At 22.0% G+C, this 22,915-nt stretch overlaps 9 protein-coding genes across 9 annotated transcripts; 4 read left to right on the forward strand and 5 right to left on the reverse strand. All coding sequences in view use genetic code 6, as the record gives it.

The window, feature by feature from the left end:
* Positions 1-2,212: 2,212 nt before the first annotated feature.
* Positions 2,213-3,174, forward strand: TTHERM_00794470 (transmembrane protein, putative; the record flags this gene model as incomplete). Its single annotated transcript, XM_001020966.3, has 2 exons — positions 2,213-2,493; positions 2,979-3,174. The coding sequence occupies 2 exons, from the start codon at positions 2,213-2,215 to the stop codon at positions 3,172-3,174; spliced, it is 477 nt and encodes a 158-aa protein (XP_001020966.1).
* Positions 3,175-3,757: 583 nt separating this feature from the next.
* TTHERM_00794480 (prefoldin subunit) lies at positions 3,758-5,240 on the reverse strand (the record flags this gene model as incomplete). The annotated part of the gene is made up of 5 exons (XM_001020967.3): positions 4,974-5,240; positions 4,858-4,911; positions 4,721-4,802; positions 4,183-4,658; positions 3,758-4,090 (listed from the first exon to the last, which is right to left on the reverse strand). The coding sequence occupies exons 1-5, from the start codon at positions 5,085-5,087 to the stop codon at positions 3,758-3,760; spliced, it is 1,059 nt and encodes a 352-aa protein (XP_001020967.2). The 5' UTR covers positions 5,088-5,240.
* Positions 5,241-6,508: 1,268 nt separating this feature from the next.
* On the forward strand, positions 6,509-7,645 carry TTHERM_00794490 (class I chitinase; the record flags this gene model as incomplete). The annotated part of the gene is made up of 1 exon (XM_001020968.4): positions 6,509-7,645. Exon 1 carries the CDS (start codon positions 6,608-6,610, stop codon positions 7,643-7,645), a length of 1,038 nt encoding a protein of 345 aa, XP_001020968.3. The 5' UTR covers positions 6,509-6,607.
* Positions 7,646-8,449: 804 nt separating this feature from the next.
* Positions 8,450-10,354, forward strand: TTHERM_00794500 (kinase domain protein). The gene is made up of 13 exons (XM_001020969.2): positions 8,450-8,553; positions 8,614-8,663; positions 8,709-8,798; positions 8,848-8,937; positions 8,986-9,072; positions 9,123-9,206; positions 9,275-9,364; positions 9,416-9,505; positions 9,561-9,650; positions 9,790-9,879; positions 9,937-10,026; positions 10,076-10,165; positions 10,226-10,354. The coding sequence occupies exons 1-13, from the start codon at positions 8,458-8,460 to the stop codon at positions 10,335-10,337; spliced, it is 1,149 nt and encodes a 382-aa protein (XP_001020969.2). The 5' UTR covers positions 8,450-8,457; the 3' UTR covers positions 10,338-10,354.
* A 287-nt stretch (positions 10,355-10,641) lies between these two features.
* Positions 10,642-11,933, reverse strand: TTHERM_00794510 (transmembrane protein, putative; the record flags this gene model as incomplete). The annotated part of the gene is made up of 6 exons (XM_001020970.3): positions 10,642-10,712; positions 10,764-10,899; positions 10,956-11,099; positions 11,160-11,383; positions 11,466-11,540; positions 11,864-11,933. The coding sequence occupies 6 exons, from the start codon at positions 11,931-11,933 to the stop codon at positions 10,642-10,644; spliced, it is 720 nt and encodes a 239-aa protein (XP_001020970.2).
* Positions 11,934-12,359: 426 nt separating this feature from the next.
* On the reverse strand, positions 12,360-13,785 carry TTHERM_00794520 (transmembrane protein, putative; the record flags this gene model as incomplete). Its single annotated transcript, XM_001020971.3, has 6 exons — positions 13,659-13,785; positions 13,425-13,532; positions 13,010-13,239; positions 12,801-12,944; positions 12,513-12,714; positions 12,360-12,424 (listed from the first exon to the last, which is right to left on the reverse strand). The coding sequence occupies exons 1-6, from the start codon at positions 13,726-13,728 to the stop codon at positions 12,360-12,362; spliced, it is 819 nt and encodes a 272-aa protein (XP_001020971.1). The 5' UTR covers positions 13,729-13,785.
* A 1,879-nt stretch (positions 13,786-15,664) lies between these two features.
* TTHERM_00794530 (purine nucleoside phosphorylase) lies at positions 15,665-16,647 on the forward strand (the record flags this gene model as incomplete). Its single annotated transcript, XM_001020972.3, has 2 exons — positions 15,665-16,306; positions 16,468-16,647. 2 exons carry the CDS (start codon positions 15,665-15,667, stop codon positions 16,645-16,647), a joined length of 822 nt encoding a protein of 273 aa, XP_001020972.1.
* A 1,040-nt stretch (positions 16,648-17,687) lies between these two features.
* Positions 17,688-19,954, reverse strand: TTHERM_00794540 (2-oxo acid dehydrogenase acyltransferase; the record flags this gene model as incomplete). Its single annotated transcript, XM_001020973.1, has 7 exons — positions 17,688-17,807; positions 17,874-18,022; positions 18,306-18,769; positions 18,947-19,323; positions 19,386-19,493; positions 19,594-19,652; positions 19,843-19,954. The coding sequence occupies 7 exons, from the start codon at positions 19,952-19,954 to the stop codon at positions 17,688-17,690; spliced, it is 1,389 nt and encodes a 462-aa protein (XP_001020973.1).
* Positions 19,955-20,725: 771 nt separating this feature from the next.
* On the reverse strand, positions 20,726-22,829 carry TTHERM_00794550 (hypothetical protein; the record flags this gene model as incomplete). Its single annotated transcript, XM_001020974.4, has 2 exons — positions 20,726-22,596; positions 22,649-22,829. The coding sequence occupies 2 exons, from the start codon at positions 22,827-22,829 to the stop codon at positions 20,726-20,728; spliced, it is 2,052 nt and encodes a 683-aa protein (XP_001020974.2).
* Between the last annotated feature and the right edge of the window lie 86 nt (positions 22,830-22,915).

Below are 22,915 nucleotides of genomic sequence, written 5' to 3' on the forward strand. Positions count from 1 at the left end.
ATGTAATATCAATTTTATTACTAATTAAATAATAGGAGAATTATATTGAAAAAATAATAAAATGTAACATAATTTTTATTTAGAGTCAAATTATTTTTAAGCATTTATTTTATGCTTACAAAATTAAACAAAAGCAAATACCATTTGATACTTATCAAAAATTGATAATAATTAGGTGGAATTTTTAAATTAAATTTTGTCTATTTTGAAAAATTTATTTTTGTATAGATTTTGGTGTAAACATTTTCAAAATAGGTTAAAATTAAATAGTATTTTTAACAAATAATAACATTTTTTGTGATATCATTTCAAAGAATTATTTTTAAGGCTGCAATAGATTATGTATTTAAAGATACTATTATTTTTTTGAAAATTAGTTGATTTAATTATGAATTTACTATCTTATTTATGGTAAAAATTGCATATAAATAAACATTTAGAGTGTATGGTAAAATATATAGTTAAGTCTTTATGATTATTTGATTCACGATTAAAGTAACACTTATATTTAAATTATATTAATGATTGAATTTTTATATAAATTTCTTTTATAATCTTTAAATAAGTAAAATTCTTATAACAAAGGTGTTTGCTTTTTAAAATAGCTATTATTAATATATTATTAATTGTAAAAAAGTTATTGATTCAATTTTTAGCTCAAATACATTTCATCACATTTATTGTTATTAACTTCAAAATTGAAGTTTTTTTCACTCTTTAATATATTTTCATGATATTTTAAATTGAAAAAATATTTTAAAAGGTTAAATAAATAATATTAGGGTACTCATTAGCTATAAAATGTCATTGAAAATAATATAATTAAAAGAGGATTCTTATTTTAAACTTCAAAAAATAGATAAAAGATTTAAAATTTAAGTAAAATCACATTACTTTATAAAAATATTAATGAAATTTTCTTTTTTTGTAGATAAAAATTTTAAATAAACTAAAAAAATAATTTTCCTTATAAAATAAACCATTATTTAAACATCATAAAAAAAAGTTCTTTGTAAAGATGATATAATTACAATATTTTTTTTATTCACCTTAGAAAAGATAATTAAATACTCTAAAGATATCAATTAAAATTAGTTTTTCCAATCTTTAAAAAAACTAAGATTAATTGATATATTTAAACATTATTCATTAGTAATAATTTTTTTTGATAATCTTAAATTTTTATTGATTTTTTTTATAATAAAAAATATTTTAATTCTTGGAAAGAGAAAAAGAATTTAAATTCTTTATATATATTAAATTTTAAACTTAATATTAATATTAATTTATATCATCCTATTTTAATATAAAGAAATATTGAAAGTTATTGAATAAAGAGATAAACTGGATATTATCATTATTTAATCAATTTAAAATGATTTTTATTTTTATTTTTTAGTTTAACTAAATTATGTCTTTTGTTTAATATTAAAAGTTACATATTAATTTTAATTAAAAATTAATTTATATAAAATTTAAAAAGAAGTTTGTTCAAAAATATTTATTTTATGTAAACTACGAGAACTACGAGAACTATAAGACCTAAATGTAATTCTAAAATAATTTTGACTATAAAAAATTTAATTCATTAAATTTAATAATTTTGATTAAATTTACAAGTTTGAAATTCAAAATATTGTTTAATATTATTTTAATTAATTGATTTTTAGAAGTGTTAAATGTGATTTTTAAATATTTTACAAATAAAAATATAAATAGTTTGAAGAAGATTTAATTTTGTTTTGAAATCATAATAATGTTTTTTATAAAAAATTTATTTTAATGAAAGATATCAAAAGATATATCAGATTAAAAGATTTATTTGTAATGACAAATCGCCTAAAAATTTGATTGATTGAAGGGCAATAAATATTAAATAAAAATGGGAGAAAGACAATCAAAAATAAATAAATAAAAGAAAGAAATTAAATGTTAAAACAAATAAATAAGATATAGTTGAATAATATAGCATTAGACTCGCTAAGTATCATCATTATTTATATGTAAAATATTGATAAATCATAGTATTTTCTAAGTTTTCATTGAAATTATGAATGATTAGAATGAGGGAGGAAATAAATAAATATTTGATACTGTTTGAAAGAAAAAAGAGAAGAAAGATAGATAAATAAATAGAGAGAAGTAATTAATTAGTTAATAAATTAATTGGAAGAAGTATTAAAAATAGATATACATACATAGTTATAAGAAAATGGGATTTGAAACTGTTGTTCCTGCTCCTCCTACAAGAGATGATGAACTTAGAATGATCAAGGCTACTGAAGAATAATTTTTACAATAGCCCAGATATAAATTATACATGAATGAAGCTCATCGTATTGCTAAGATGAACCATGGTGATCGTCACAATAACATTAGAGCTCATTTCTGGAGTAATTTCGCTTTAGGCTTACTCATTACTGGTCCTATTTTCATTATTCCTTTCGGTAAAGCATTCAGAAATTTGAGATCAGGTGTACCATACTACTTCAGGTAAACGAAATTTCCAAATTTTTGACTTAAACCTGCTATACTTTAATAAATCTTCTCTAGGAATAGAAATTGAGTTCTAAAACATATTTATTTTTAATGCATCTAGATAAATAAAAATTGCAAAAATTAAAATTTAAATAAGCAAAGCTTGAATAAACTTAAATAGGATAGACTTTTAATATCATTTTTAGCACGAAATCGTTTAGTTAATAATGAAAGGATGTATAAATAATCTTAAAAAATAATTGTTTAATTTCAAAATATTTATCAAGTTCATCAAAATTTAAAATAAATGATTCATTAGCAAAGAAACAAACTTATGGCATAATGATTAAATTATAAAGATATAGCTAAAAATATAATTATATGGTATAAGCTATTATAAAATCAAGAATAAATAAAATTGTTAGTACTGATTATGTGCAAACAAAAGACAATTTTCTGTTAATTAACACTATAAAACATTTTCTTTTAAAAATAAATAGACCCAAGTACGTCTTTACCTAGAAAAACTAATACAACCAAGATAGAAATTGGGGTGCTATGAAGAAATAAATTCCTCTTTGGTTAGGTCTCTCAACTGCCTATGCCTACTGGTTCACTGACTTCTCTATTAATGATGATGAATGGCTTGAAAAGGGTAAGGTTATCTATCCTCACCAAACTATTAAGGTTCTCTGAGCAATCTAAAATTTAATTTTTAGTAAGAAAGATAGATAATAATTACAAAATATCAGCAGCTAGCTTAATATGATGATAAAAAAGATAGCTTTTTGCATAAAGATTTAAATAAAGTTAATTGCAAAAATGTATTATTTTCATCAATATATATATGGTAATTGACCTTTAATTCTCATGCACTCTAATTAAAATATCCTTCGTTCCTATTAATCTACCTACCTTCCTTAAATACATACATACTTACTTACTTATTTCATTCAATACTTTAAATAAATGAATATTTAATTTTAAATTCTCTAACAAACATTTAAAAACTTAAATATTTTCTAAAATTGAAAATACAAAAAATTTGTAAAGAGTAAAATAAATAAATGAAATCTCAAAATATTTTTAAAAATTTTTAAATTAGTTTAAAATTATTAATTTTAGATTGTTTTAATCATATTATTTGAATAATTATCTCATCTAAAAATAAAATATTTAACTAAAAAGAATTTGTTTTGCTACTTAAAGTTTATTTACAACAAAAAAACAAACAAACTGAAACATAAATTTTTTCTTTTTTATATTTATATTTCATTATTCATTTTTTTTATTCCATCATTCTTTGTTTGAATTTTGATATCTTTTTTGGTTGTTCTTACTCTTCTTCCTCTTCCTCTTCATCGAATTCATGTTTAACTTTTTTTTTAGAAGTCTTTGAGTTATCTTCTTTTTAAGGCTTAATCTTATCCATTATGTTTTCTTTAATAACTGGCTTCTATTGCTCTTCTTCTTCTTCTTTACCCAATTCTTTAGCTCTTTAATCTAATTTAGCTATTCTATCCTTTATTTATTGATCTTTTTGTTTAAGCAAATCTTCAGGTTTCTATTCATTTGTAGGCTCAAATATTACTTTTTCTGACTCCCCAAATTACTTTAATAAAACATTTATATGTTAAATATAAAATATTAAAAAAGTAAAAGTAAATTAAATAAATAAATAAATATTTTTTATTAAATTATTACGACACTCTTTCTCTTTTCTTAGGAGTTGCTTGATTATTTCTTCAAATTTGATTTTTAAGTAGGTGTTGAAGATGATTTAATTTAAATTTTTTCTTGCTCTTCATTTTCTTCAATCTCCACATCATCTTAATCTTCTTCTAACTCTTCATCACTAACATAATCCTCCATTTTAAAATTTGACTTATTCATCAATTATAATATATGTGATAAGCTACTTGTTGAGTTTGTTGTTTATTTATTGCTATTTTCTTGAGAATTATTTTCAGATTACTTTACGATTTATTCTTACTTTTTATCTTCCTATTATATTTCTTATGTAATTTTCTTAGTAGTACTTTGTTATTACTCTACTTTAGGTTTTATAGGTTTATCTTTAGTTTCCTAAACCTCCTCAATAGGTTCTTTTATTTCAAGAATTCTACTTTTATCCTACTTCTTTTTTTACTCTTTTAATTCATCCAAATTTTTTTGATATACTTTTTAAATAACAAATGGTTTAATTAATTAAGCACAGTGGATCATACAAAATTGTTCATACCTTTAATTCTACGTTCTGCAATATCTCTCGCTTAAAAACTAGTTCTTTCTACAAAATAATCATTTCCCAAATGTACCATAATCTAAGATATAATCGAATATAAATATTATAAATGCTTCATTAATTAACATTTTTACCTCATTTGTATGATAAATTTTAGCTGGTACAAAGCAAACAGAGTTTAATTTTTACTTTTATATTTATGTATTAATATTAATAAATAGTATTAAGATTCATTTTAAATAAAATTTACTAATCCATAATCATTTAATTTCTTAGGAAGCTCATCTAGTCTTTTTTGAAGCTATTTAAGTTCTTAGATGCACTTTTCTTAGTGCTTTGTTACTTCTTCATAAGTAGAAAACATTTTAATCAGATAAAACTAAAATATATATGATTTGTCTATTTATAAAATCTAATTATTTAAGAATTTAGCTTTGTTTAAGTATCTTTTAGAAGATTTATGTAATTATAATTAATTTTGATTGAATGTTTGAAAATATAAATTAATTTATTAGCACGCTAATATCTCTATTAGTAAAATAGTATTATATTTTTAATTTATTTCAAATCTTCATATTATTTAAATAAATTATTTTATAATTTGTAAATTCATTTTATATTCTGATAAAAAATTTAGAATTAATTTCTTAAAAAAATAAATGATTTAAATTTTTATTATTTTTTATGGAAAAAAAATTTACATCTTACTTAAATTATCACTCATTTTATATTTTATAATAATTTAGTATAACTTAACTACTTTGATATGATGTAAAACAGTTTTAAGTAAGCATTATTGCTTTATAATAAATATTATTTTTATTAAATCTAAATAGTATTTAAAATAATTAACTGGGAAAAAAAAATATCATTTATCATAATTTACATAATTAACAATGTACATTTATTAATATCAAAAATATACATACTGATCAATTAATTTTAATAAAAGAGTTTTATTTTATATGATAATAAAAAATTTATATTATTTAAACAAATTTCAATATTAAAATCAATTTTAATTTTAGTTGTAATTAATTTATTTATTTACATATTTAAATTCGAAAAACACTTTAGGAAATTAATAAGTTTCTTTTTATATAATTTTTAAAAATCTTATGCCATCAAGTAATTCATCTAAATTTAATGATAAATTGAAATTATCTTACAATATTATATAATATATTCGGCAATTATAAAGAGTAAAAATAAGGTTTATTAAGTAATTTATTTTAAATTTATAATATGATGGAGAATTCTGATCAAAAAAAAATTGTTGCAAATGTTTAAATTTATTTTTGCTATGAAATTAGAATTAAAAAACTTTTATGATAAATGATAATTATTAGCTGCTTGCTTCATTCATAATGAGTAAGATTTAGTAAATTATTTTTTTATCGGAGTGAAAACTAAAATTCTGTATCAATTTTAATATGAAAATCTAAAAATTTCTTTTTTATTTTTCATGAAAAGATTTAAATTTCGTCAGAATATACCGATTTCTGAAATAAAAGAATATCATATTTCGTAGAAACTTTAAGCGAAGATAAAATATTAATGTAAGGCTCTATAAGTTTAATGGATGGGTTTTGAAATACAAAATTGAATGAAAAAACAAGATAATTAATAGTGTAATTGTTAAAAATCAAGTATCGCAGTTTCATGCAATGCTTGGTTAAGCTATAATAAGGTAAATATTTGTTTTTATATTTGAGAAATTGTGTGAAATTCATTGACAGCTATTTATTTATTTTAGAGTGAGAAATTAAAATATAATTAATTCATTGTAGTCTAATAACTTAAATTAAGAATAACTAATTCAATTAGGATCTAAAAAGATATCAATCAATCAATCATTTTTTAGACATACAAAATATTATAAGCATGTTTAATATCAAAATTTCACAAAGTATCGGCCTTGTGCTGATATTTACTACTCTTCTTATTACAGGAGGTATATTTATGAATGCTCTTAAGAAAGAAATCAATTAAGATGATGAAATGTTTACTGAAACTGGAAGTCGTAATTTCAGCGTTTGGTTGAAAGGAATCAACATTCCTAAATCTCTTGAGCATATTGCTTATGTTTCTTAGGATAGAATTGACTAATGGCTCGTAGATATCACTAATGCTAGTAAGCAATATCCTACTTTCTGTAACACTGGAGATGATAAATTAGATAAGTACGAATTTGCTGCTTTCTTGACTATTATTGGTTCTGAAACTGAATTCACTTATGGATTCCCCTGTACTCACGAATAGGGTTGCCCAGATTGCACTCATTGCTCTTACAATACCAATGGTCTTCAATGCCTTACTGATGATAAGCTTTAATATTTTGGCCGTGGTCCTGTTCAACTTTCATGGAATTACAATTATGCTGATTTTAGTTAAAGTTACTTTAAAGATGACAGACTTGTAAAAAATCCTACTTTACTTGATAGCAACACTGAATTATGTTGGGCAAGCGCTGTTTGGTTCTGGATGGAAAGACACGATTATGGTGGCTGGTGCATGCCCTAAGCTGGTTGGGACTAGCACGATACTTGTGATGCTAAGTGTCCTAATGGTCCAAGTGGATGCTAACTTAGTTAATGCTCAGATGCTCATTGGCTTCCTAGAAAGTAAGGTTCATGCCATGATGCTATGCACTCAAGTGGTTCTATCGGATAAGTCATTAATATCATTAATGGAGGTTATGATTGCTGTCCTACAACTACTTACTTTGCTGGCTTTGGCCATACTCTTAGAAGAACTGAATGGTGGGCTACCATAGTAGTTAATTGGGGATTAGGTCTTCCATGGACATAAGTAGACCCTGTACCTATTAATGAATGCCCTAGAGCTGTTGGTCATATCAACTGTACTCCTCTTAAAGATAATCCTGAAAATTGTTGGACTTGTTGCACTGAAAAGAATTGAAAAAAAATAAAGTTAAGCAAGTTGCTCAATCTTATTAATATGTGAAAAGTATATATAAATTTAAAAAATATATATTAAAAAAGTTTTGATTACATGTAATTTTTTTATCAAAGTTTTTATAAAATTTAGAAATATTGTTTATTTGATAATTTTGTTACCTCATTCATTAAATGTAAAAGATAGATTTGGAATCCAAATTTAATGTTCAAAATTAAAACTATTAATTCTAATAAACTTGATATAAAAAAAAACAAATAATTTTATTAATTATTTAACTTAATTAAAAAAACAAATAAATCTTAACATTTTTAGACTTCAGAAAAAATTATAAATTTAAAATAATATCATAATTGTATTTAAAATGAGCAATTATTTATTACAAATGGATTAATATTTAATTAAAATAAATTAGATTAAATTAATTAAAAAATTTATTTAAAAAAATTTTTAATTTAGGTTTTTACTTTCATTTAATATGAAATAGTTAGTTAGTTAGTTAGTTAGTAAATTAATTTTGATAAAAAATTTTATATTCTGGAAATCTTAATTTTAAATAAATAATTTTATTAATTATTTTTGCTTAATTAAAAAAATCTAAATAAATTTTAAAATATTTACACTAATGATAAAAATATTGATTTAAATAGAACCATATAAGCCTATTTAAAATATTCAATTAATAATAATTATTGTAGTAAGATTTAATAAAAAATAAAGTACTACCAATTAGTTTGAATTTATATATATAATTTAGGTTTTTTAGTTTAGTAATCAATTGAGAAGGTAAATTAATTTTGATAAGAAGTTTTCTAATGCTGAAAATTTAAGGAAAAATTAAACAAAGGTAAAAAAATATGGAAAAATAAAATATAAAGAGTTAAAAACAAGTATTAAGATCATTAGAAGAGGTAAAAAACATTCCTGTTTATTTAAATTAATATAAAATTTTATTTTTAATTTAAAAAAAGTTGAAAAATTCTGATTTAGTAAACCTCTTTGAAGTTAAGATAAGTTTAAGGTAAATTTTTAATTTATTTCAAAATATTGAGTCATATTTTTAAAGAAATTAAAAAATAGGTGTATTTATAATAAATAAATTGGTTTCATATTTATAATAGTGCAAAAATGTAAAAGTAATTAGCCTTGATTTAGCGTAATTTGTTAAAAATTTAAATAGTTTTAAAAGTTATTTATTTAAAAAGACATAACTAGATTGAACTTTAGGCAGCTATTTACTTAGCATCTTCATTAAAATAACTTACTAATCTTACAAGTTTTTCATTGGACATTTCGTAAAATTTTTATTCTTTAATTGATTTAAAAACTTTTTCTTTTTTAAGAGAAAACAATTTGAAAAGTGATGGGCTTTGTTTTATTTTAGACAGCTTATGTTAATCTAATTTGGAGAAACTTAAGTTAAAATTGAAGTATAACGTATTAATAAATTAGATTTAAAATAATTTAAATTTTAAAAAAGCAATACATGCATTGAAGATTAAGTGGTCCCTGTAATAACTTAGCTTTTTAATTAAAAATTGAAAAAATTGTAAATAGATTTAGGGTAACATTTTTCAATTTAGCTAATTAATAAAAAATGAATAAAATTTTTTTTATTATTTATTTAATTAGCAGAAATAAAATAAATGGATAAGGTATTTGTGATTTAGTTTCTGCTTTTTAAATCTGTGTTAATTTGGAAGAACTTTCTTTAGTTTTAGAGTAAGTTTTGATAATTATATATATATTTATATAGAAATTATTTAAAATCAGCCTAGATTTCAGAGGGGATTTGATTGCAAAAACATTAGGTCTTGAAATTAAAAAATTAGAAAATTTAAAAAAAATGTAGCTTTCACTTTGGTAGATAATTTCTGTAACTTAATTGATATATTTATTGAGACTTTAATAAAAATAGCCGCTTCTCATTAGATGGATCATTTATTAAGGATCTTAATCCTATATTTGAGCAAAAAACCTAACTAAAATAATTTGAAATAAACCTCAAGTATATATTTATTTATTTTTGTTAAATAATACTTTAAAATTCACAAAATAAAATAAAAAATTCTTTTAATTTATTTAAATAAGAGATAAATAAATATTTTCAAACCATATTAATTAACTTCAAAATGTTTTAATCTTAGAACAAACTATCTTAAAGATGAATAAGTTATTGGATTCTTTAAATAATTAGAGTTATGTAAAAACCTTGAAAGCTTATCAATAAATGTAGGGTAATGTTATAATATATATTTACCAATCATTCTGCTAATTAATATTATTTAAAAAAGTTATAATAGGCTTAAAGGTAATACCGTTGAATGCATTGGAAGTATATTAACACAATTATATCACTTGAATTATTTGAGCCTTAATTTTGAGTAACTTTTTTTATTTAATTTTCAAAAATTAAAATTAATAAAATAATAGTGAGAATTAAATAAACGGAGAGTGTGTTAAATCTTTTGCTACTTCACTTCTATAATGCAAATAAATATTATTTATTTCATTAGTTTTACCGTAAATCTTTGCTTTATTATTTTTAAATGCTAATTAAACTATTTTTTTAATAAAACTTAGAGTTAAACAGATTGATTTAGAACAAGCTGAATATTTAAAACTTAAATTAAAAAAATTGCCAAAATTAGTATAATTGAACTATGAAGTAGAAGATTATGATCCTTGCTATTGATTATCTATTTATCGAGTGTATCTAATCAAATATTTTAAATTCTAAAAAAAAAAGAAAAAATTAATTAATAGTTTATTTCATAATTAAAATATTATTTTTACTAAATTTCATGAAAAATTATTTCATATTTAATCTACTAAACTTTTTAGAAGTAATTTTTTTAGAAAGGTACATGGTTAAAAAATATAAATTTAAAGTAAAAAATAAGCAATTTAATGTTTTGATGGATGTATAAAATATTATTCGAAAGTTAGAAAGATATAAATACAAATATATAAATAAAAAAAGAAAATTAATGTTAATTTCATTAAGATTTCTTTTCTTTCTTTTGTTTTTTGACCTTAATGGTTGTTTCTTGCTTGCTGAATTTATAACCTTTTATTATGATAGAATATTATAAAGATGGTAGTTTACAAATATATTTACCAAAGTATATGAGACCGCTAAATATTGCAATTATAACAACTACATAAAGCAATTAAACAGATGCAGGTAAATTATTCAATGAGAATGAACCTATTTTTGGCTTATTGTTATCTTTTTTCAAAGAACCATCTACTTTCTTTTATTTTTAATAAGTAATTATTAAATTTTTCTAGTTTTTTATAAAATGCTTACATCTACGAAATCCATAATCATTTATTCTTGTGCATTTAAAGTAGAGTTAAAGTTACCTTCCTTGTATTTATCAAACTTAATATCAATGAAAAGAAGATCCCAATCTTCAATTTTAAAAGTCTTTTCATTAAGTTGCTTATGGATCTAGTTTTTTTATGTGTTTAAATATCTTATTGTAATATTAATTTGTAAGAATTTAATTACCTCATCAGGAATAGAGGGAACCTTTGTAGCACTGAGACCACATTGGTAAACATGCTATGCAAAAATTTTTCTGTAAACATTAAGCTTTTCATCGTACTCTTAAACATCCTATAAAATTATTTCTAAGTCTGCATCCTTTGTATTCAATTAGTATCTGGTAGCAATAATACACGCAATATAAAGATCATTTATTCTCTTCTTGAATTCTTCTTGACTCTCTTATTCTATTTATATTATATTTTTCCATATTATTTTCATGCTAAAGCTATTGTAACAAGAAATAAATATGGTAAATAATATTTTTACGAGTTTGAGGTTCAGCATCTACTTATTCGACAGATTCATCTGCAGTTTATTTTGTTTCAGAATTTGGTTGCTCAGCTAATTTGTTAAAATTTAATTAAAAACCATTAAAATAATATAAATGAAAATTAATGATAAAATTAATTAGTCCTTAAATTGCAAAATTTTTCTGTTTAAATAGCCATTTTCTTTTCATACAATTTAATCATTTTAATTAATATTTATTCAATTTATTTTTATAAAAGGTAAGTTCCTTCCTATGTTAGTTGGACATTATTTTTTTAACATTTAGGAATTTAAAAATTGTTTTAGATAAATTTTATTTGGCTAAAATGAATTAAGCACAATATTAAGTGTAATTCGAATGATAAATAGCTTTAAAATAATTTTAAACTTCATACTTGTAACTTCCTCAGCTATTACTAAGGCTGAGATTAAAAGGAGAGCGATAAGTAATTTTAAATTTTTCATTATTCTTTTTTTATCTTTTTCTTCTTCTTATTTATTATTAAATTCTATCAAAAAATTTTTGTTGTTTAATATTGCTTGATATCTATTTAAAAAAGATATCTTTGATTAAAAACAAAAAAAATCTAATAACGCCTTCGTAAAAAAATATGCAAAAAATAAGTAGGAGATAATAATTGTAAAAACGAAAGAAGAGAGTATGTACGTGTATAAATAAATTATCCATCAAAAAAAATTAAATAATTGATTATATTTATAAAGTTAAAAATATGCATGATATTGATTAAAGAAAATGACTTCTTGAATTCAAAGAAAATGAATACAATATGAACTGTAAATTTACTTTACAAATAAAGTTATTATTTATTTACAAATAATATTAAATTAGATAAATAATATTTATTTCAATTTATTTATTTCATTTACGCTTCAATTTTTCTTTTTGTCTTTCTTGGTCTTAATCTTGGGACCATCATCTTCAATCTTCTTGTAACCTTAATTTTAAAGATAAATAAATAATCAATATTTTTTGTTTATTTTATAAAATTTAATTGCCTAAAACAAGTAAAAAAAAGAATTTACCATAAGCAATAATACCACCGAATGCTAAGATGATAGCAACGAAGTAGAATAATTGAGTAGTAGAAGAGAGATTGCTCAAAGAGAAACTACCAATTTTGGGTTCATAAGTTTTTTAGTTAAGGAAGGGAATATCATCATCTTCTTCACCAGCTTCTCCACCAGTTTTACCACCGTTTTATTGCTTCATGGCCTCATCAAATTACTATTAAGGTAAGAAATAAAATATTTAAATAATTAACTCATAAATGAAGTAAAATAAAGTAAATAAGTAAATGTTTAAGTATTTACATCAACAAACTTTAAAATGTTTTATTCATCATCAGTAAGTTAGGTGTTGTAGTTGGGGTCGTTGTATTTCTTGATATCCAAAGACATGTAAATAACTTCCCAGTCAGAAATCTTGAAAGTTCTATCTTGTAAGGACTTGATAATCTAATTAATAATTATTGTTAAAGTAAATCTATCTACCAATAGTTAATTTTGAACAATTTAATTACTTAATCAGGAGTATCAGGGTTTTGAGTACCATAGAGAGCACAAGTGTAAATGTGTTCAGCGAGCATCTTCTTGTAAAGATTTTATTGAATTTGCTTGTCTTGAATTCCTTTTAATAATCCCATTAATTCTTCACCATAATTGTTTAATTTATGACGAGAAGTGACAATACAGGAAACGTATAAATTTCTAATTCTTTCTCTAAAAGATTCATCTTTCAATAATTCTTCAGCTATGTTTATAATAAAAATAATACTTTAATTTTATTTCTATTCATTGATTTCATTTTGGTAGTTCGTTGATTTTCATATGAAATAAATTTTCATTCTTTTGTTAATTATTTCTAACTAAATGCTGTTAGATGTTATTTGAAGCATCATTTGATAATTTAATAAATATAAATATATAAATCTATACGATCAGGTTATTAGTCTTAACCTCCAAAACTTCCTTAAACATCAGCTTCAGCAGCTTCTTATTCTACCTAAACTTCTTCAACTTCAGGAGCAGCGTGAGTATCATCATCTTATTTAAGAAAAATATTAAGTATGAATAAATTAATGAAAGTTATCTAAAAATTTCAATTTTAGAGATTAAATCATCTTATTTATTTAAAAGTGATTATGTATTTCATTAATAGTATATAATTACCTTCAACTTGGGCATAAACACAAGAAGAAATAAGAAGTAAACCTAAGATAATAGCTAATTTCTTATTCATTTTTTAAATCACAATTTAATAATTTTTTTACTAAAATATTGATTATAATTGAATCTTTTATTGATTTGATGGTTTTAATTAAAATTTTTTCTTGATAAAAGATATGCCACTTTTTGACGAATTAAATAGTCATTCGTGTTTCAATGCTTTATAAGGAATAATAAAAATTATCTTTTATAAATTAATTAATGGGTATGTTTGGATTATAAAATTAGAATTTCATTATTATGAAATCTAAAATGCTTGAGCCTTTTTGCTGGATATCTTTACTATGCATTGGCAAGTGATTTTTTTGAATACGTGGATTCACTTCTATACAAATGACTTTTAAGCTTTATCAATAGTATCCTATATATAGCATAAATTTCATTTTAAAAATTTCACATATAATTTTTAATTTCAAAAAACACACAATCTTCTTAAACGTGTCAATTAAAATAATAAATTTTGCCTTCTTTTTGTTTATATTCTACTTTATATTTGTCTATCTAAATGCTTTATAATCAATTTCATAAATTTTATTTAAATAACAATTTTAATTTTATTAAATATAAATATTTGTTTTTAATCTATTTAAATTGTAAATATAAAATTATTTCATTAATTTTAAAACTTTAAATTTTATTTTCTTTTTAGCTAAATTAAATATAAAATTTTCAATATTAAAAAATATTTTAGATTTTTAAATATTTAATTTAATTAAATTCATGTTATAAAAAGTTTTATTTTTTGAAAGTTTGTTTTTTATTTTAAACAATAATTTTTACATGTTTTAAAAGTGCTAAGTTATTATAATTAAAGAATAATTTAATTTATAAGTTTTGAAATTAACTCCTAACCGATAGAATATGAAAATTTTATGTAATCTAAAAAATCAAAGAAATCCTGTAGAACGATTTAGTGTACATGCTATTCATTCTTCAATGCATATAATATATGTTTGGTATACTTTTAAAATAGTGTAGCTATAGTAAAACTATGTTAATAAAAAATAAATATATTTTATTAATATTTGATCAAATATAATTTTTGATATGTTATTCATAAAGTATTTCCATTCGTTTATATTTTTAAAAGTAACAAAATTTTTTTTGATAATATCCCCCTTTTGCAAAATAATAAGGTGCTTATGACTTTAAATTAGCTTAACTATTCATACAGTAAATTGTAAGTCTTAAATTTTAGTAATAGTCTGAAAAACAGCAAAATTAATGTGCATTTAATATATTTTGATGGCTTACTTGTAATCCTATTTTACAAATGAAGTTATATGAGAAAAAGGACAAAATTATCAAATTAAAATATTCCTTCTGGAAGATATTTTACACATAGATTCGAGTTTTATACTAAGGAAAAATCAAATTGTCAGAATATTTTAGGATATCTAAGACTAATATCACGTTGAAAAAGATACATTAATCAAAGTTTTAGTGAAATATTAAATTAAATAAATGTAAAAACATGAAAGAGTTATTAATCTTTTTCTTTTCTACAAACTCTTATCAAATATACACTCAATTTTATTTAGTTATTCATCTGAGATGGATATTAAAATTTGTAAACAAATAAAAAAACAAATCATGTTTTCATTTTTAACAAATAAACAAACAAGATATTGATTTTTTTGTTTTTAAATAAAAGCTTTTTGATAAGTCTTGAATGGAAAAAAATTGTAAAAAACAACAATTTATTTGATGTTTAATAGACAATTGCGAGAATTTCAATCACTTAAATAATAATTATTGATCGAGTATTTATCTATCTTATAATGGGTAAGTATTTTTTTATATACAGCGATGAAGATTTGTTTATTTGATGTAAAAAATAAATCATAATAAAAAATTAAAAATAAATAAAAGTAGAAAGAGAAAATCACACTCATTTTCTAAGCAATCATAAAATATAAAATTTAAGATAAGTTAGTTAGTATAATCAAATGACTTCTGTTTACGACAACGCTGTTGAAGCTGCAAACTTCATTAAGACTAAGACCTCCCTTGTTCCTGAAATTGCTGTCATTTTAGGTAGTGGTTTAGGTGGTTTCGCTGATGAAATCGAAGAAAAGATTTACATTTCATACGAAGAAATTCCCCACTTCAAGAAGTCTACTGTTCAAGGACATGCTGGTAAACTTGTTATTGGTAAAGTAGGTGGTAAGGTAGTTGCTTGCATGCAAGGTAGATATCATTTTTATGAAGGTAATACTATGCAAGAAGTCGTTTTCCCTATTAGAGTTTTCAAGATTCTTGGTGTCACTAAAATGGTTGTCACTAACGCTTCTGGTGGTATTTCTAAGATGCTCTAAAATGGTGACTTGATGATCATTAGGGATCACATCAATTACATGGGAAGTAACCCTTTGATTGGTCACAACGATGAAAGATTCGGTCCTCGTTTCCCTGATATGAGTGAAATTTACAACAAGAAGCTCTCTAATATTGTAGCTGAACATATGAGAAAGCTCGGATTAGGTGTAAAGACTGGTATCTACATCGCTTTCACAGGTCCTTCTTACGAAACCCCTGCTGAAATCTTAATGGCAAGACAAATGGGTGCTGATGCAGTTGGTATGTCAACAGTAAGACTTTATTTTATTTTTTTTGAAAGATTATTTTTGGTAGATAAAAAATATATAATTTAAAGTAGGTAATACAAGCAAAAAAGCCTACTAATTTTTAATTTTCAAATATGTATCAAACAAACAAACATTTGTGAACTAATTTATTATTTTTAAAATAGGTTCCTGAATGTATCACTGCTAACCACATGGGCATTAAAGTAGTTGGTATTTCTTGTGTCACTAACATGGCTGCTGGTGTTTCTGAAAATCGTCTTACCCATGATGAAGTCTGTGAAACCGCTGGTTTTATGAGAGAAACTTTCAAAAAATTATTAAGAAACTTCATTCCCGATCTATGAGATCTTTGAAATAATAATATATTAAAAAATACCCAAAATAAATATAATTTTATTATTAATATTAAATTTTATGATTAGATATATGTTGTAAATATCTTGTAATTCCATTTTGATATTTCTCAATTCTAACAAAATAATATTTTATACTCATTAGTTGATTTTTAGGAAAATACCATTCATTAAATAATGCTAATATCTTTTTTCTTCTGATATGTATTTAAAATATGACTTTTATAGATTAAACTAGTTAAATTACCAATAAAAATTTAACTACATTAGGTTTATTAAAGAAATACAATAAAATAAATCATTTAGTTGTTAATTTATTTAATAATTTTAAATAAATTAATAACTTAACAATTTTTTAGCTGTCTTAAAATCTCCATTAAAAAAAATATGTTAACACATCATTAATATTTTAGATGAGATAAAAGATAGAATTTCTTAGTTATTGCGGTTTATTTTTAAATATTTAAAACTACTTTTATAAAAAATAAATTTTTCTTTTTGTATAACTTTGTTTATGTAATCATGTATGATGTATATTTAAGTATAAACTAGAACTAAAACTTATAGTACTATATATCTTTCAAAAGTTAGATCTGTAAGATTAAACCATAATTTTTTTTAAAGTGACTAACTAAACATAGTCCTAAAATATGTAAATAATAAAGATAAATAGATTGCTTAGATATCTAAATAAATAATAGGCAAAAAAATATTTACACTATTAAACATTATTTTTATTTAGAATTTAAAAATTTTAAATACGTTTTTTTAATCTTTTATAAACTCTTTTTATGTAGAATTTTATAAAAATGATATTTATTTTTAAAAAATGCAAATTTGATAGAAAACATATTACTATATTTTAATTTAATTATGAAAGTATAACAAGTTTAAAATGAGAGAGCATATTAAAAAAAACCTGAAAAAATTACACAATTTATAAATTTATTTAAATTTAAGGAATAATTTGATATCTAATGATTTAATATTTATGAAAACTTTATTAATTTGTTATTAACTATTAATTTCTATCACTTAAGATGCAAGAGCATGGTGCTAGGATCTTCCAAATAAGATTTCCATTTATTAGAAAATTTAGTTACAGTAGCACCATCAACAACTCTATGATCGCAGCCAAAGCTAACATTCATCTATTTTTATTTAATTAATTATTTATTTATTTAATTAAAAATTTTGGCTCAAAAAGAAATATTTACTATCTTTCTTGGAGCTAGCTCTAGGTCTTCAACCTTAGGATCTAATGATTTATTGATATATCTAGGAAGGGTCATTACTCTACCTAAACCTACAATAGTTGTCTAGGGAGCAAATATTAAAGGACCAGTGTAAGTTCCACCAATAGTACCTAAATATAAAATTAATTCATAATTAATTAAAAATAAAATCTCTTAGATTTATATTAGAGTTTATTTATTTATTATTTTATAAAAAATATTTTTAAAATTCAAAAATTATTTGAAAACTTTTATTAAAATTAATTTTTAAACAAAAATTTTTTGAAGTTTTTTATTTTATTATTAATAATAAATATCTTTAATCTCTAATTTAATAAATCTAACTAAATTTGATTAAAATTTTTTGTTGGTAACTCTCTATTGCATCAGTAAAATTATTAAATAAATAATTACCTATATTTGAAATGCAAATAGAACCATCAAAAAGATCTTTGGGACCAAGGGTTCCAGCTTCTCCTTCTTTAACAAGTCTCTTTATTTCCTTTTAAATATCAAGTATAGAGAGATTTTGTACATTTTTAATATTAGGTACAACCAATCCTTTAGGTGAGTCAACTGCAAGAGAAATATTGTGATTTTGTACTAAAGTGTATTCGAAAGGCTTGTTTACATCATATAGGGAATTCAAGATAGGATATTCCTTCAAAGCAAGAGAGAAGGCCTTGATGAAGAAGGTCATGAAAGTAATACTTTAGTTTTATGATTTTTTAATTTATTCACGCAATACTGTTAAATTGGTCAAATCATATTCATCCTTTAAATACAAATGAGGAATAGTATTTGCTTCAGTCATACTCTTTTGCATACCTTTCTAAAAGTCTGACATCTTAACTGTAGTTTTAACAGTTTCATTTAAACTATATTTAAATTTAATATTATATTCATTAAAATATTCTAAATTATTTTTTTAAATCCTATTTTTATTAAAAATTATTAATTTTCAGTGATTTATTTTTGGCTATTTTCAATATTTCTCTCTTTCCTTCATTTTATTGCTTTTTTATTTTTATTCAAAATTAATAAAATATATTTACACTCCTGATGAGGATGCAGTAGAAGCAGCTTTTGGCTTAGTAGTTTCAGGGGTAGAAGGCTTAGTTTTACCACTAATTATATCTAAAATATCATTCTTCATAACACGTCCATCTTTACCTGTACCTCTAACATTCTTAAGATTGATATTGTGTTAACGAGCTAAAGAACGAACCGCAGGGGTTGATAAAACATAATCGTTTTCGTAAGTATTATCTACTACTGGTTAGCTCTTTTTAGACTCAGTAGAAGTAGTAGCACCTGAGCTGATTGTAGTATTTTCTTTCTTTTCTTGTTTAGCTTCATGATGATGAGTAGCAGTTGAAGCTTCTCCTGAATGATCCTCATCAACTTCAATTTCTACGAATACATCACCTACCTTTTAAATTTTTGTATTTTTGATAAGTAAATTCATTACTTAATTTGCAAAATGCTAATTACAAGACAGGTATCTTCTTCTTTGTGGAAGACTTTGTGGATTTTACCAGCATAAGAACTAGGAATTTAGGTGAATAACTTATCAGTGGCAACATCAGCAATTGTTTAAAACTTTGAATAATTTTTAAATTAAAATTAATCTAATTTTATGAAATATTTTGCTATTTTTTTAATGCCTAAATCAATCTTTATTATAATTGTTTGTAATTACTTCTTCTACGATGTCTCCTTCTTTCACGTACAATTTTTTGACAGTGGCTTCCTTAATTTCTAGAAAATAAACATAAAAAGTTAATAAAAATGTATTCAATTAGTTATATCTAATAAAAAGATTAGAAAATATGTTTGCTTTCAATATCATTTTTTAATGCATTTGCTGAATTTAATCTAATGGAAAGGCTAAAGAATTAGTTCTCAATATAGCTAATTTGTATTTATGAAAATTATTTTATAAAATTACTTTCTCCTAAATCTGGTAACTTAAAGGGCTTAATAGTACCGAAGTAGGCATTGAATAAATAATTGAAACTTTATCTCTACTATTATTGAACGAGCTTTCTAAAGGCAAACATATCTTTTTATTTAATTATTTTGGATATTATTTATTTTTTTCTTTGTTTTTTCGATTATTTTCTGAACAATTTTTAATTTGATAATAAATTTTTTATGAAAATTTTTTATTATCCTTTGAAGATAAATTATTAATGTATATCTGTTGCTTGCCTGCTGACTGGTAATCAATTAAGCAAGCATCCAACTTCGCTTTGAAAAAGATATTTAATACGTAAAATTAATTTTATATTAAATTAAATTTTTTGGAATAAAGATTAAGAGATTTTCAATTTTTTTTGATATTATTTAATATTTAGTCCTCTATAAATAAAAGATTACTTAATATGATATTTCTATTAATAATTCAAATTCTGCGAATTCTTACACTTCATATTTTACTTCGACTTCATCAATTTTCAGTACCCCACCAAATTAAAATAGCTAATTTTAGTGTAATTAAGCTATTTTTTCTGCAAAATATTCTTAATTTATATCTTATAAATTATAATAATTCGTCATTTTTCTCCAAGTTTAATTGATTATTTAAAAACATGTTTATATATATATGGTACTTAACTTTTTGTTGGTATTTAGTGAACATAGTTTCGAATAATACTCATAAAATTTAGGCGAAAAGAGTGTTATAATATTTGCACGAGTTTACCATGATTTAAAAAATACGAAATAAAATTGTTTTCTACATAAATAGATTAAATAAAATATAAAAGTTTTAATTAAGGAATTATTGTGTTTTAAATTTGAATTGCTTCCAAAAATTAAGAAAATAATATTCATTCTTTGCCTACTTCTACAATATCATCTTCTATAATTTCACTATCTTGTTGCTTTAAAATTTAAGAAAACACAAATTTTTTACTACATTTTTAAACTTTATCTCCTATTTTTAGTTAAGACTGTAATCTATTTGAATTTGAATTTATTTTACTAGAATTCTGAGTAGTTTCTGAGGAGGATTCTCTGCTTCTGAAATTTTATTTTTGCATACTTTTAAAAGGATTTTATTTTTAAGCTGATAACTTGCCCTTTTAATGTGACATAAAATGGTTATCTTAAAAAAAATTTGAATTTTTTGCTTGATTTAACTCATTAGAGTCTTCAAAATTTTATTTGTTTTATTGTTACTTTTAGGAGATAAAATTTTTGGTTTAAGCAAAAATATCTTGATTATTATTGATTAAATTTGTTGGCTAATTTTAAAATTATTAATCTTACAATCTAGAGAAGACTTAGTATTTGGAATTGCTAACTTATCTTATTTAATCTTTTAAGCGATAATCATGGTTATTCTCATTATGACACTAAATGTTATAATTAAATTCACTAAAATTGATAGTACTACTTGGGTGGATTTATTTAACTACTTCCTGTTGTAAATTTTATTAAAAAACTCTATGCCCTTAATTTGGAATATTTATACTAGTTGATTACTATTCTTTAATTTATTTAATGTATTTTTATTCGGAGTATTAAATTTCTTAATTTTCATTCTTTTAATTCATGCTATTATTTCCTAGATAACATTATAGAGATTCGCCACAAAATTTTGGAACACCTAATTACCTTTAAGGTATTGATTAACAATCTTGCTATTAAATTTGATCTTATTAATTTACAAACCTTTTTTTACTTTTAGCTGTTTAATTTTGAATAATTTCTCTTTCTTCATTTTAACAATAGTGCTTATAAGTATTTGGCTAAAATAATTATTAACCTCCAATCCATTCATTTTATTACTAAACTAAAATTTTATTTTATTATTATAGTTGTAATTTCATCTCATCTTTTTTTATGATTTCTTAAGCAAATTGTACTTTTGGCTGTACTTTCTTTATTTATGCATTTTTTGATAATGCTTCATCCTTTAAGTGGATTTTGTTAAAATTATTCTTTTGATAATTCTCAAATTTTTCAATGCTTTGCTCTTTTAGGCTCAATTTTTTTTCAGAAGCAAAATTAGTTTTAGCAATTTAAGTATTTATTTAAGAGTATATTTTATTTGCAGATTAATTATTTTGTGGTTAAGGTGAAAGCTCACCTGAAGAACTGCTTGATGTTTCTGCTATAAATTTTTTAAATTGCTCATCAAAGCTAAGAAATTTGTATTTTTATTTGTTCTCATTTATTTATTCTTTGTCGGTACTTTAATGTTTTAAAAGGTACTCTTGCCTTTTAATTGTTTCTTGTAACTTTTTTTCATGTTCTTCATAGACTTACTTCCTGGGTGTTAAGGGAATTATTGAAAGTATTTTTGACAGTTTTTTTTTCTAATGCAAGTATTTAACAAACTAAAAATTACAAGTTTTATTTCTCTTATTAAAAAAGTACTAGATGCATTCTTTGAAATTCTCAATTTTTACATATCCATATCCTTAATACATTCTAAAATCTAATATTTGATCAAAGCTTAACATTTACTCTTATTTACTAGATGGAACACTCTAATTTACTTACTTAAAATCTTCCATCTCTATATTCTAGATAACACTTTTACTATTTTCATTTCTTTTTTTCAAAAAATCCTAATAAGCCCATCTCATAATTTCTAGTACCTCACTATAAAGTTCCTTACTTGAACAGACTTATATTTTTCTTAAGCCCAACCCATCTTCTGTAATAGCAACTTCATAGTCTTCGAGCTAATCTAATTTTATTAATTTAATTTACAGTTTTTAAAGCACAATAAAAAATAATACCTGAAGGAACATTATCACCAACAAATAGTAAACCGAACTTTAGCTTTCTTCCAGATTTAGTTATTTATGTATTCTCAGAGTATCCTTAGTCTTATGTCTGCATTTTTTAAATCAAAAAGAATAGCTTTTAAATATTTTTTAATATAAATTTTTTATTGAGTGTCTTCAAAATTTGGTACATTTAAATTTAAATTCATTTATGAAACACACTTTTTATAAAAAAAATCTAATTTCATTTAAATAAATTAAAATAGTCAATTATTTAAA

Source organism: Tetrahymena thermophila, assembly GCF_000189635.1.
Source record: "Tetrahymena thermophila SB210 genomic scaffold scf_8254552, whole genome shotgun sequence".
Lineage (NCBI taxonomy): Eukaryota > Ciliophora > Oligohymenophorea > Hymenostomatida > Tetrahymenidae > Tetrahymena > Tetrahymena thermophila.